This window comes from Episyrphus balteatus, chromosome 3 (assembly GCF_945859705.1).
Source record: "Episyrphus balteatus chromosome 3, idEpiBalt1.1, whole genome shotgun sequence".
Classification (NCBI taxonomy): domain Eukaryota; kingdom Metazoa; phylum Arthropoda; class Insecta; order Diptera; family Syrphidae; genus Episyrphus; species Episyrphus balteatus.
Window position 1 is genome coordinate 95,748,100 of NC_079136.1, and position 14,432 is coordinate 95,762,531.

General features: G+C 33.2%; 2 protein-coding genes and 1 non-coding gene across 3 annotated transcripts; 2 read left to right on the top strand and 1 right to left on the bottom strand.

Moving 5' to 3' along the window:
* Positions 1-1,715: 1,715 nt before the first annotated feature.
* LOC129914738 (uncharacterized) lies at positions 1,716-9,740 on the bottom strand. The gene is made up of 7 exons (XM_055994087.1): positions 9,163-9,740; positions 8,764-8,948; positions 3,641-3,765; positions 3,341-3,582; positions 3,057-3,245; positions 2,788-2,993; positions 1,716-2,128 (listed from the first exon to the last, which is right to left on the bottom strand). Exons 1-7 carry the CDS (start codon positions 9,262-9,264, stop codon positions 1,906-1,908), a joined length of 1,272 nt encoding a protein of 423 aa, XP_055850062.1. The 5' UTR covers positions 9,265-9,740; the 3' UTR covers positions 1,716-1,905.
* On the top strand, positions 8,626-8,697 carry Trnag-ucc (transfer RNA glycine (anticodon UCC)). The gene has a single exon. It is a non-coding gene; the product is annotated as a tRNA-Gly (tRNA).
* A 1,091-nt stretch (positions 9,741-10,831) lies between the features above and the next one.
* Positions 10,832-12,016, top strand: LOC129915146 (uncharacterized). The gene has a single exon (XM_055994612.1). The coding sequence runs from the start codon at positions 10,832-10,834 to the stop codon at positions 12,014-12,016; it is 1,185 nt and encodes a 394-aa protein (XP_055850587.1).
* Positions 12,017-14,432: the final 2,416 nt, after the last annotated feature.

Sequence of the window (14,432 nt, forward strand, 5' to 3'; positions counted from 1 at the left end):
GGACTTTTGAAAGTGAATTTCCTGTTTTTCTATGGAAAATTGAAAAAAAAGGAAAAAGAAATCCTTAGCATTTGAAAGTGAATTTCCTGTTTTTCTATGGAAAAATGAAAAAAGGAAAAAGAAATCCTTAGCATTTGTTGATTTTTAAATGAAAATAGTAAAATAACAAGTTTAACGGATTTACTCATTTTCTTATGTCATTTATAATAAAATGAGTTGCCAACTTGTGTTGAAGAAAAATTATGAACCCTAATACGGCTTGCGAATCGCTAAAGAGATTTAGCGAATCAAATTTTTGGAGCCTTTAATAAGCGATTTGGCGTTTTCTTAATTTGATAATTTGATGACATTTACATTATTATGCTGCATTGCGCGGTAAGATCGTCGTTGTTTTCTAATCGGAATATCACGATTTGAGTGTTTCCCAAATTGTTCGACTTGAGTCGCAAGTCATAATAGAGCCCAAAGATTTTTAGAACACTCCACTCTCTGACTATAATTAGGCCATTCCGCTAAAGACGATCTTCGGCATCATTTCTAATTTACAATATTTGTTACTTTTTTGTAAAAATGACAAGTAAAATAACTTTTTAATAAAAACAAACAAAAATGAGGCCTTATATAACAGAAACAAACGAAAACGAAAGTCAAACGGGTTAATGGCAGTCGTAAGGATTAACGAGTATCGTTAAAAATAAGCAATTATCGTAATTCGTAATCGCATTTGAACGTGAAAGAGGTTGTTTCAACGATAAATCGTGTTACAAAATAGGGTCCCAGAGTACCAAATCAAAAGCGGAACGGAGAGCACTTTCGAATAGAATTGACTTTCGGAACGACATAAACAGTATTCCCCCTGGAATTAAGTTGATGAGCCCTATTCTGCTATTCACATGAATCTCGGATCCGATTCACACATTCATTTCACTTGCAATTCTGCTATCCATCGAGTAAACTGCATTATCATACCTCTATTTGACATCCACGTGAACGTCAACCTAAAAAAAAAAGGCGACGAAGTAAATTGAAAGAAAAAACATTTTTTTTGTGTTTATTTGCATAAACAAAATAAAAACAAACGATGGTGAATTAATTTTTACAACCAAAAGTGACAAATCGGCAACATTTTTTATGCGGATTGCCAATGTACGGAGCAAGTTCATTCACGTGAATAGTGGAATACCGAACAACATTACCGATATTACCGACGTGAGTTTGGATTCCCCCGATAAAAAGCAGAATGGTAATTGGTGAATATTTTGAGATTATTCCCCCCGATGGATAGCAGAATAGGGCTGTGAGATTTGTAGAAATCGAAAGTATTTTGAAATTGAGTCATTGATCTCTACTTTGGGCGAATTTTGTTTCTTTCGGAATTTCTTTTGCAATTGTGAATCTCCCTTGGAAAAACTCCTATGGGATGCCAGCTAAATTCCCTCGCAATTTGTTGCCAAAAAATACAGAGGGGGACTTTTCATGATCATTTTCGTTCCATGTTTGAAACAAGGGAAACATTCCAAGGGAAATTTGTATTCATAACAGTCCTCAATATAAGTGGGATCTTAAAATAGTTAAGTTCGATTTTGTTAAGATTTTATTTATTTCGAAAAACAACTTTTCTTAACTTTATGTAATAAGCGAATTTTCAGTAGGTACCATAAAATAAACTAATCAACATTTAAATCTTACATGCACGTTTATTATTTCTATTTTACATTAAACTTAAAAAATGGCTATGGTTAAAAAAAAATGTGCCAAGAGAAAAAAATAAGTAGGTATATAATAATTTTCAAACGTGCCCTACCAATATCAATACATTTATGGTAATAGTCTACATATTTTTTTGTGTTTTGAACTTGTAACATCACTGTAAAATATTGTCGTGGGTTGTATCGATTTGGTGGCTTAAAGCATTCCTCCATCTACCATATCGATAAGTACGTCTGACATTTTTTGGCGGCACAAGTCATTTGGAGGGAAATTCAATTCAGGAGCTCCAGATGTAGAATCTGTCCTTGAGACAAGGTATAAATCAGGGGCATCTTCTGATGCACAAGTACTGATGGGAATAATATCCAAAGCAAGACCAAATGCAAATTTCCCATATGATTTTAATTCGCTGGCAAATCTAAAATAATATAATAAAAAAAAAGATTAAAAGAAATTAATTGATCTAATTTTTTCATTTTTCTTTTATGTATGTTAATTTATTATGTGATAGATTTTGCATGTTACTAACATGCAAATTTCTATTAGTCACCCCTTCCAAAGTTAAAATAAATTGCCACTTTTAAACATCACTTATGACCCTACTTTTGTGCAATGCATTCTGTCTCAAAATTGTATCTAAGTAAATTGTTTGTGTTACAAATTCTTAAAAAAAAAACATTATAAAAAAATACGTATACGCCACAGTGAACATCTTTTAAGGTTGTTAGTACTTTTGTATTTATATTGACTTTATTTAAAGTTAAAAAAAAATACATACCTACCTGTATCTTTTAGAAAATAAAGTGTACAAGTGAGTCGTACGTACTTGCTCTCATATTAAAAGTAGCAGCTTAGAGTGTTAGAGATTTTTAAGTAAAGTACCAAAATCAATCGTACATTTTTAATTTTTTGACTTTCTCCAAAACTCAATTAAAATTTCAATTAAATCTTATACACAAAAGCTTTAAAATAGCTTATAATTTAATCAAAAAAATAATGTGTTCAAAAAATAAATAAATGGATTTAAAAAAAATTTTGTTTCGGTTCTTTTAGTACACAAATAAAATTATGACTTACTGAGTTTCTAATTTTTCTTCAGTGTCTAAGAATTCGGGGAGTTTACAAAGTACTTTGAGCGAGTTATACAGTTCAGTTGTGTAGTGTTTAATAAAGGAACATAAATGTTCATCACGCATCGATTTGCTAGTGCAGCAGTAAAGTAAGTTGGCGATGTCCAATGCTACGGAGCTGTAACGAATAAGTTGGAAATCCACCAAGCATACCTTTAAAGAAAATATACTTTTATTTTTAAAAAATATCGATAAATGTTTAACATTCTAACAAACCTCTTGAAGGTCTCCATCGGAATTATATTTAAATAGAAAATTATTTGCCCAGCAATCACCATGGCAGATTGCTGATAACGGTGACTCCGTATGAACAATTTCAATCATTTTCGAAAAGAACGATGGACTTGCAATGAAATCCTTCATGGCATGAATATATTTCGAGTCACTAGGTAGAATATCCGAAACCTTAAAATAAAATAAAATAAAATAAAATAAAATAAAATAAAAACAATGTACATTACAGGAATTTACAATAGTTGCAATTTTTCAAAATTACTTACCATATTAATTGCGTTATTTGTCAATTGTTCATAATAATTCTTGTACCACAATTCATTTGATGAACAAAATATTCCCTCTTTTATACGATTTTTTAGATTTTCAAATTGATTGGGATTTTGAAATTTGTATGCCAAACTGAGAGAATGTAATGTGGCGACCTCTTTCAAAACACATTTTACTTCGTCAATACTCAAGCCATTTTTTCGATCAGGCATTTTAAAACCTCGAGTACGAAGATCCTCTGAAATTAAATAACATGCATCAAACGAAGTTCGTATAGCAAAGGGATATTTTCTTACCCATAATTAAGAGGTCCTGTCGCGCCAGATAGCACTTTGGAATGGCTTGAAATGTGTCAGCTATTCTAGTCCTTTGAAATTTTATCAGTTCTGGGATTATATTTGTGTAAAATTCGACTTCATTCCTAGGAATATAAATAAATTTATTAGTAGAGTAACTAAAGCAAATTATTAGGGAACCCGGCCGAACAGCTCTGATTTTGACGATTTTTTTTTTCAAACGTAGGTAATTAAAAATACTTTAAAGTCTATAGACTAAAAATTGCCGGTCTTGCCGTATTGTTTTTTTAAATTAAGAATAATTTTTTTTTTTAACAAAACCATTTTTTTTGCTTAAATTTCATAAAGCAAATGATAGCAAAAGATTCTCTATTTAATTTAAGGAAAATACATAAAAGGCAGTAAGGGACAATCTTCCATCGTTTAAGCGATAAATGCAATTTTCTAACATTCTGACCTCAAACGCAAAAAAAATATTTTAAAAACAACGGCAACACCTACAATATTTTAAAATACATTTTTAAAAAGCCAGAAGCTCATTCTTATCTCTTAAATTTAAATCCACTAAATTTAATAAAGACTTTTTGAACAAATGGTCCTCAAACTCAGAATTAAAAAAAAAAATGTTATTAGAAAAATTTAAAATGACTTTTTTCCAAACTTTTTCTAATAAAATATGAATTTATTTAAAAAAAATTTTTGGCCATAAATATTATCAGTTGAATTTCGAAGCAAAAAAGGTAAAATATATCACACTTTTGAAAAAAAAAATGAAAAATTACTTCAATTTCAATGGTTTTTTTTTATTAAAACTGAATTTTTGCATTGAAATAATTAATTTTCTCAAAGACTGTGGTAAATAGGAACTTTAAATTTTTGTTATTTAACTTTCAACAGTAAGGGTTATTAAATGAATAAAAAATAATTATATGTTTAGATGTTGGACTTAAAAAAAAAATAAGTTACATTTTTTTTCAAAACTTTTATTAAAAAAAGTTCTTCGAAAATGAAATACTTTTTAATTTTTTTCATAAACCGTAATACATATTGACATTTCCTTTTATAATTTGAAATCATAATAAATGCGGCCAAAAAAATTTGAAAATAAATGCATTTTATATTACGACCAAGTTTAAAAAACGACATGTTAAAATTTTTTCAATAATTTTTTTTTCAAAAATCTGAGTTCAATTACCATTCTTTCAAAAGCCTTTCATTCAATTAACTTAATTTTAATTTTACATATATGACTAAGCTTCTAGCTTTTAAAAAATGTATATTTGAATATTGTAGGTGTTGCCGTTGTGTTCAAATATTTTTTTGTGTGTTTGAAGTCAATTAATAAGAAAATTGCATCTATCGCTTGAACTATGGAAGATTGTCCCTCACTCCCATACATTTTTTTTCCTTGAATTTCCTAGACAATCTTTTGGCATCAATTAATTTATGAAATTTTAGAAAAATTTTTGAAAAAAATTTGTTTTTGTTCACAAAAATCTTCAATTAAATTTAAAAAATCAAAACGGCAACACCGGCAATTTTTAATCTATAGACTTTAAAGTATTTTTAATTACCGACGTTTGAAAAAAAAGATCATCAAAATCTAAGCTGTTCGGCCGGGTTCCCTAATATTGCCAATTTTTGAGCTTTAGTTACTCCACTATATGACTATAAAGAAAAAAAAACTTGGTCTCTTAATATATATATTTTTGCTTTAGCTTTTTCGTAGATTTCACTTTTTTTTACTCTTGACTTGAAGGTAACGATAAAATTGCTGTTCAAAACAGTGATATGGGCTCTTCTTTTTGATAATGTTAACCAATTAAATAATTTTAAGGCAAATTTTAAAATAAACTATAGTTTTTTTAAACGTTTCAAATGCTAAGTTTTATCTTTCATCAAACAATTGATAATTTTACTGTTAAAAAAAAAATACGTATACACCGTAGTAACCCGTCACTTTTTATATAACAAAATTTTGCTTCAATTTCCTAGACTTTGTTATCAAATGAAATCAGGTACAAAACAAAAATATCAATTTTCAACTTTGTTTTATATTTTTTTCACGACGAAAGCATAGTACGCAGCTGAAGCGAAACGAAAAATTTTGAAGTCTCCAAAGTCAACAGCGAACATGCAAAGTGAAAATAATAAAAATACAAATAAAACAATTCCAGAAAAAACATCAGAAAATACATTAGTTTTAAAGCAAAAACAAAACAAATTTAATTTCGTTTTTATTGATATATTAAGATGCAATTAAAAAAAAAAAATTCAAAATCGTTTTTTAAAAAACTAATTTTTTATTAATAATTTTTTGGAAAAAAAGGTTTTAAAATAAAATTGGTATGCCATTTTGTAGAAATCACTAATCAACATCTAGAAACAAAATTTCAAAAAAATTCAAAAAAGTTTCGTTGAAATCGAATAAGCCAGTTTCGGAGTAAACAGTTCTATGGCAGATACAGTTAAGAATGATTTTCGAGCAATTTCAACTAAAATCGGTATATTACAAGTACTGTTATTTTTGGTAAAAAAAAATAATTCCAAAAACCCCTCTGGAGAGTCACCAAATAACGCTACATACCAAGTTTGACATCAATAATTGGTCCATCCGTTTAGGCTGTAGATTCGTATACAGACTGACTGACTGACAGACTGACAAACTGACACACTGACAGACAGACGGACTTCCGGGACCCACTTTTTTGGCATTCTCTATCATCGTAATGTCATTGGAAAAATGTTATCTCACCTTTTTTTTGTACGAATGCATAACTTCTAATGAAATTACACTAGTCAACAACGTTTTTGGTGTGCTGAACTCGAATCTGAAGTCAAAAACATCCTATCAGCTCCCGTTTTTGAAATATTACCGTTAGAAGATGCAAACATAACTACTTTTGAGGTTATGCTTTTATGTGAAGAAATTTTTTTTAAATACAATTTATTACGGTTTCTGTAAGAACTGTTTTCCTTTTTCAAGAATTTTTTAAATCTTTTCGATATCTTTTTTATTGTTCGAGATATCGTCAGTTTTATGGCTTATTGTAATGTATCACGTTTTCATCTCCTTTTTTGATAAATTAAGCCAAACATTCTTACTTCATTTTAAGATATCTCGCGCAATAAAAAAGATATTGCAAAGATTTAAACGGGTTTTGAAAGAACGAAAATAGTTCTTATAGAAACCGTTATGATTTATATTTAAAAAAATTTCTTCAAATTAGGGCATAGCACCAAAAGTAGTAAAAAAACGTTTTTTTTTGCATTTTCTAACAAAAATATTTCAAAAACGTGAACTGCTAGGATATTCGGATTCGAGTTGAGCACACCGGAAACCTTCAGAAAAGTATATTTGGGTTCATGTGGGTAAAATCTTGTTAACTTCAAAATAAGTCAAAACACTATTTTTTTTTAACTTTCAAACGGTAATATTTCAAAAACGGGAGCTGATAGGATATTTCTGACTTCAGATTCGACATCAAAAACCTATAGAAAAGTATATTTAAGTGCGAGCACCAAAAAAAATTAAATTTTGTAGACCAGTGTTATTAACGGTACCTGCCATAGAACCTGTTTTGGGTGCTTTCATAAATGCATGGTTGCGCAAGTCTGACGAATGCAAAGCTTTCATTAATGCAAATGACAAATGTCAGGTGTTCATAAATGTAAAACGCAAATATTTGCAGCGCAAATGTGCAAATGAAAAAATTCTCATGCGCAATGAATTTAAACTTGAAAAAAGAAGGAACGTAAAAAATGATACAGCTTTCCTTTATTTCTCAATTCTATCAAAATTTTGAATGGAAATTCAAAATTGAGGTCAAAATAACAAAAATAGCCGCCAAATTCTTGCACATAATAAATTTGTAAACATTTGGAGAAATGTTAAAAAAAAAAGATTTTTTTCTTAAAGGGTGGAATTGGTTTATTTTGAAGAAGAGGCTGAATTGAAACTTAAAACTTTTGACAAAAAACCCAAATCAGAAAAAGAGTTCATAAATTCAAAGTAAAATACATGCGCAAATAGTTTTTCTGACATTAGTCTGATCGCAAATGACCGCATGTAAACAAAGCAACCATGCAATTATGAAAGCACCCTTTTTTTTTAATCGGATTTGCTCCGAAACTTCTTATTCGATTTCAACGAAACTTTTTGTGAAAAAGCATTTATATAATTTTAATATAATCCAAATATAAAATTTCGAAAAAAATAATTTTTGGATTTTTAAAAAAATTTTGAATTTTTTTTTTTTCAAAATCAAATTTTCGAAAACGGGACATTGAATTTTTTTGAAATTTTGTTTTTAGGTGTTGATTAGTGATTTCTACAAAATGGCATACCAATTTTATTTTAAAACTTTTTTTCCAAAAAATTATTTATAAAAAAATATTTTTTTTAAAAAAACGGCTCTAACGATTTTGAAAATTTTTTTTCTAAAAATGCACCCTAATATATCAAATAAAACTGCATACTTTTTTTGGAGGACAATTTGATTTCAGATTTTGTTTTATTTAAAAAAAAAAAAACGAATTTTTTTGTTTTTTGTTTTTTATATAGGTACCTACAAGTACCTACATTTCCCAAATTTCTATATAAAAAGTCTTAAATATTTGAGCAACTTGAACTCTAAGAGCAAGTCGTGCATTTTATTTTGTATGGTTTTATGACGTTTTCAGGTCTTTTTTAAGATTGCATCAATACTCTTTACTGCTGCCCATAAATATTTTATCCAAAAACCAGCCTAATTAAACTTTGAGATCGATTTTCTCAAAGCAAAGGTGATACCGGCGATTTAACTATACCTACCTTTTTTTAATTTAGGTAATATTAAATTTAGGTGATTTTAAATTTAATGTTTCGCGAAATAAATTTGGTGAAATAAATTAAATTACTGACAAAAAATGAATTTTTGTTAAATTTTGCATTGCTATTTGGTATTAAAATTTTAAATAGTAAAATAATTCTCTAACGGTAACGGGCGTCGGTGGTGTAATGGTTAGCATAGTTGCCTTCCAAGCAGTTGATCCGGGTTCGATTCCCGGCCGACGCACACTTTTTTTTTATTTATTTATTTTTTTTTTTTTGAAAAATATAATAATTATAAAGATGTCTTTACCTAAATAACTTATCACTTTTGTATGCCTCTCGTCTTGCTATATTTTCTGGGAGTCTCTTGCATATTACACTTTTTTCCCATATTTGCTTCTTGTCTTCATCAGCTGAGCATATACGATGACCTGTCAATTGAATGCGATAGAGCGTAGCGGTGTAATTATCTCCACGACCAGATCCCTGTGCTTCCTATACACGATACACACAAATTAAAACTCATAAATTAAGAATTTATATACAAAAGTTGAGTGGGAGGAGCCGTTTAAATTACAATATAAATTCTCAATTCTTCCGGCTTTAATTTAAAAAAATGTTTTTTTTTTTTTTTTTTTCTTTCGATTCTATTGTATGATGTAATTTAAAAGGTCTATATAAAATTGATACCCTTTATTAGTTAACTCACTTCATATGAATCAATTAGAACTCCCGGCTCAACTTTTCCAAAAATATCCTGAAATGTTTCGAGCGAGAGTTTGGATGCGGCTGAATGGTCATTGACACCCATTTTCTTTGTTAATTTAACCGGAACTCTAAAGGAGTCTTATACAAGTCTTTTTTTTTGTTACAATTTTCTTTTGTTGAGAGTATGAATAAAAAGTTTACAATACAAATACCGTAATATCATTCAATGTTGGGGCCTGACACCAAAGAAAAATATATACAATTCGGTACTTTCTTTGAATGACACAAAAAGTGTTGTGTTGAAAAACGAGATGACACTTTGTTATTGATTTTTCGAAATTGGTTTTGGAACTGTTTCCTTCTTATTTGTGAGTTTGTTGCTCTGAATGCTTTTTTTCTGTCTCATATCAGTTTATCAATATATCCACATGATGGCACTGCCGTCTATATAAAACAACAAAGGATAATTCTTAGTTTTGGAACTTTTATACAACAAGACACTTTTTTTTAGTATCACTGGGGAACGAATTATCTGTATCACTCTACTATCGGCGAGGCCCATTACAAGACTGAAGTTAAATCGTTTTAAAGTTCTGAGATATTGTTATCGGAGAACAACACAAAACATTCATTGAAAGAATTGTCAATTGGTCTTGTTGTTCTTCTTTGTGATACAAAAAAAAAAAAAAAGTGTAGGGGAAGATCTGTCGCATCCGTAGTGCATGACAAGACAGGGCAATTGCATATCTTTTTGGAATGTGTAGAACTCGTGCCATTGGGAACGAAGCTAGCTTATATCTGCGTTAGAATGACATAGCGTCACTAGTTCACAGATGAATAATATATTTCATGAGCTAAGCATACAATTAGAAAATACTCTTATAGTATAAATCGTCTTCTCTGGGCATGTCCATTTAGAAAGATGATCTTGGAAGAGATGTCTTGATACTTAAACGAATTAAGTCACAGCGATCTAATGTAATTTAAACGCCAAAAAAGTGACGCGGTTTAGTTAAGAATTGTATTTATGAAGGCATGAGATGAATGATATCGAATTATATACAAGGTACGCTCAGAGAAAAAATAGTTAAAATCGGCATAACTATTTTAAATAGTTAAAAATGGTAATTTGGGACTTTTTAATAGTCAACGAAGTATTTTCCAATTACCAATTAACCTCGGCACACGGGTGCGAATTTGGCAGGACAAAAATAAAAAAATTACGATTTTTCAAAAAAGTGGTCCCAAAAAAGTATCTTTATTAGGGTAAAAATGCCCGGCAAAAATCCGTGTATCAAACCCTCCTAGTGGGTGCCGGGCGGTAATGATCACCACAGTTTTATCTTGTACGTTTTTGGCAAGATGGTGATCAGCTAAGGTCAGGTTGCATAGCTGTATTGTTCTTAACTCCTCAATAGTTAAATAATCAGAAATGCAATTTTACCATCGATACAAGGTTCCTAATTTTCAGTGGTGGGGTGAGCGTGCACATAATCCGTGCCGAAGAAATGGAAGGCTGGGGGATAAACCAGTCGTGAACGAGCTCTTTCGGATGCCTTGGCAGGATCCGTCATAATTTTTGCCTTGCCCCGGTAATCGGCTCTGCCGGGGTTGACCTTTTCTTTCCGACCTACTCGTGGGACCTTAATTTATTTTCAAATCTTTTTAAAATGGACGAAGACAAGACAGACGTAACAACATCCGAATTGGAGGATGAACTCTTGGCATCGAGCCAAGAGACCATTGTGGATAGCTCGGAGACTGCTAGAAGTGCTAGCGCTCCTAAGCAACCTCCACACCCCGGAAGCACAGCTAGTACAAGTAGTACCTCTGTGCCTCGACCATATAAAGCCCAAACAAATCCGTCGGGTAGCAGTGCTACCGACAAAAACCTCAAAACAGCGAGTTTGCATCGTAGAGTGGACTTCAAGAGGGCTACCTTCTTTCTTAGCAAGATTGCTAAAAATAAGGAAGCTGGAACTCCACACGAAAAAGATGCCGCTGATAAAATCAGGTACGAAAAAATTGTTGAAGAGTACAACAATCTTTTTGTTCATCCCGAAAAGACCGCCAAGAGAAATAGATCTCTTGAGGAGGGTAACCCTCCTCAAAAGAAAGCTAAAACTGGCGGCACCAAAAAGAAAGGGCCACCTCAGGGAGCGGCGCAATCGCGCACTTTAAGTGAGATCGTCAGGGACGATCTTCAAGTGGCGATTGTAGATGAGCTCTCCACTGACAACAAAGGTCTGATGTCAGTGTGGAACTCCATCGAGGCCAAACTCTCTGAGATGGTCTTCCTCTACACCCTATCGGCAAATGAGGGTCCCTACCCTAGTTTCGACTCTGGTGAGATGCTCAGGGGATACAGGGTAATTAAGTGCGAGGATGGGTTTTCTAGGGATTTCCTTAGTAAAAGTGTTGATGAGATCAGCACTAAATGGGATGGTTTGAAGCTCAAGCTTATCCCAGCTAAGGAGATTCCTAAACAACCACTGGCTCGCATTTGGCTGCCCCTCATGAGTATCAAGCCAAGTGGAACGGAGCTGATCCGCAGTCTTCAGAGGTTAAACCCGCTGATTCCGATGCATGACTGGGCAGTCATTAAGACTGAAGAGCCGCAAAAGAACAGCGCGTCTTACCTTCTGAGGATCTGCGAGGTTAGTCGTGGGGCTCTCGAAAAAGCCGACTTTAAACTCCGCTTTGGCATTAGGAATGCCAAAATAAAGATTCTGCAAAGTCAGGAAGTGGACCCTAACCTAGTTGAGGATATCGTCGAGGATGACGATACCCCCAAAGAGGCAGGGTTCTCCGGCGAGAGGCTGGTAACTGACGATGCAGAATCCGATATAAATTAAAAACATGCTGCACGTCGTTCAGGTTAATCTGAAGCACTCTAAATGTGCTTCAGATAACCTGAGAGTTTTTCTAAGGGAGGAAAACTTTGATGTGGGCATCATACAAGAGCCCTGGATTAATGGCCTCCGAGTGAGAGGTCTCCAAGACAGCCAATATGACCTTTTTTACAAGCCCGTCAGTTCGAGCCAAGGTAAGCCAAGAACATGTATTTTAGCTAAAAAACACTTAAAAGCTTTTTTGTGTCCCAATCTTAGCACCTCTGATTTGACCGTTGTCAAATTAGAGGGTTCAAATACTGATGGACTACTTTTGGCATCTGCGTACATGGCACATGACCAGCAGTCACCGCCGGAGGAAGTACGTAGGCTGACAACTCAAGCCAGTACAATGAAGACAAGCCTACTCATCGGGTGTGACGCAAATGCACGTCATACTCTTTGGGGTAGTTCTGAGATCAATGAACGAGGTGAGTCTTTATTTGATTATATCATTGAAAATAACCTAACTCTTTGCAATAGAGGTACTACTCCAACATTCACGTTTCCTAGTTCAAGGAACTATGAAGGATGGGAGGATGTACTAGACATCACTATTACAAATAGCAACTTCAATTTGCAGGTTGAAAATTGGAGAGTATCCCCTTTAAAATCCTTTTCAGACCATAGTTGGATTCTGTTCCAACTTAAGTTTGAAACCAAAATCCCACCCCCTTATAGAAATCCCAAAAGAACTGACTGGAAGAATTTCGGTCAAGTTTTTAGTGCAAAGTTACGCAATATACCCAATATAAATACAGATTCGGTGGATGAGCTCGAATCAAAGGTAATGACCTTTGAACGAGCAATGATCACTGCCTTTAAAGTCTCTTGTCCGGTGAGACATAGTAGCAAAATATTTCCCCCTTGGTGGAACGAAGACCTGTCTAATCTGAGGAAAATGACTAGAACAATCTTCAACATCTGCCATAAACACAAATTCTATGAACCCTATAAAGATTGCTTAAGAGTCTACAAGCGTAGCATAGCATCAGCCAAAAAGGAAAGCTGGGAGGAATACTGTCACTCCATAGAAGATATTAAGGATTCTGCCAGGCTTAGCAAGGTTTTATCGAGGGAACACTCAAATCCCTCGTTTCTAAAAAAGTCTGACGGATCCTGGACAATATCTACAGCTGAATCCTTAGAATTATTAATGACTACTCATTTTCCGGGGTGCGTTGATAGCACCTCTGAAGTGAACATAAATCCCACTTTGCTATCAGTTACGACTGAGCAAGTAAACCTCCTGATAACAAAAGAAAATATAGCTTGGGCTATTAACACTTTCTCTCCGTACAAATCCCCAGGCCCTGATGGTATTCTGCCCATTATGCTGCAAAATCAGCAAGAGATAGCAGTTCCATGGCTTGAAAAAATCTTTAAAGGCTGCCTTCTTCTTAATCATGTGCCCAAGTCTTGGAGACAAGTTAGCGTGGTTTTCATACCCAAAGTGGGCAAAAGAGGACATGAATCCGCGAAGGATTTCCGGCCAATAAGTTTAACATCTTTCTTACTTAAATCCTTAGAACGAATCTTAGAAACTCATATTAGAGACATTTTTAAAAGATGTCCTCTAGCCAGTTCGCAGCACGCTTATATGAGGGGCAAATCTACGGAAACAGCCCTCCATGAAGTCGTTCGAACAATTGAGAACTCGTTACACTTTAAAGAATATACCCTAGCTACCTTCTTGGATGTAGAGGGAGCTTTTAACAATGTCCTAACCGAATCTATTCTCGAAGCCCTAGTGACTTTTGAAGTAGAAGACTATATCAGAAGTTGGATTATTTCAATGCTAAAAGAGAGAAGAATTCAAGCAAGCTTAGGAAATTCTAACTGTTTTAAATGCGTTAATAGGGGTACGCCTCAGGGTGGCGTTCTTTCCCCACTGTTATGGCTCCTTGTCATGAACAATATCCTCGTGAAGCTTGAGAGAAGTGGAGTGAAGGCAGTGGCATATGCGGATGATCTGGTTGTACTTGTATCAGGAAAGTTTTTACCTGTGATCAGTGAAATGACTGACACGGCTTTGAGAAAAGTTAGCAACTGGGCTACAAGCTGTGGCCTAGGAGTTAATCAAAGTAAAACGGAACTGATGCTTTTTACAACTAAAACCAAAATCCCTGTCTTCCCTCTACCTCAGCTCAACGGCCAAATCTTATCACTTTCTTCTAGCGCCAAATATTTAGGTGTAATTTTGGACACTAAACTGAGCTGGAAGCTTAATATAGAAGAGCGGGTTAGAAAAGCGAGCATTGCTTTCTATGCCTGCAGTAAAACCTTTGGGAAAAAATGGGGTCTTAAATCAAAAATGATTCTATGGACTTACACAGCGGTTGTACGACCCATTCTTACCTACGGCGCCATTGTTTGGTGG

Bases quoted from the DNA above. Each gene is read 5' to 3' on its own strand.
- LOC129915146 (XM_055994612.1), top strand. From the start codon at position 10,832: ATGGACGAAGACAAGACAGACGTAACAACATCCGAATTGGAGGATGAA.
- LOC129914738 (XM_055994087.1), bottom strand. From the start codon at position 9,264: ATGGGTGTCAATGACCATTCAGCCGCATCCAAACTCTCGCTCGAAACA. The intron at 3,766-8,763 runs GTAAAGACATCT...TTATATTCCTAG, and splicing joins AAAAGTGATAAGTTATTTAG to GAATGAAGTCGAATTTTACA. The intron at 2,994-3,056 runs GTTTGTTAGAAT...TTTTCTTTAAAG, and splicing joins CCGATGGAGACCTTCAAGAG to GTATGCTTGGTGGATTTCCA.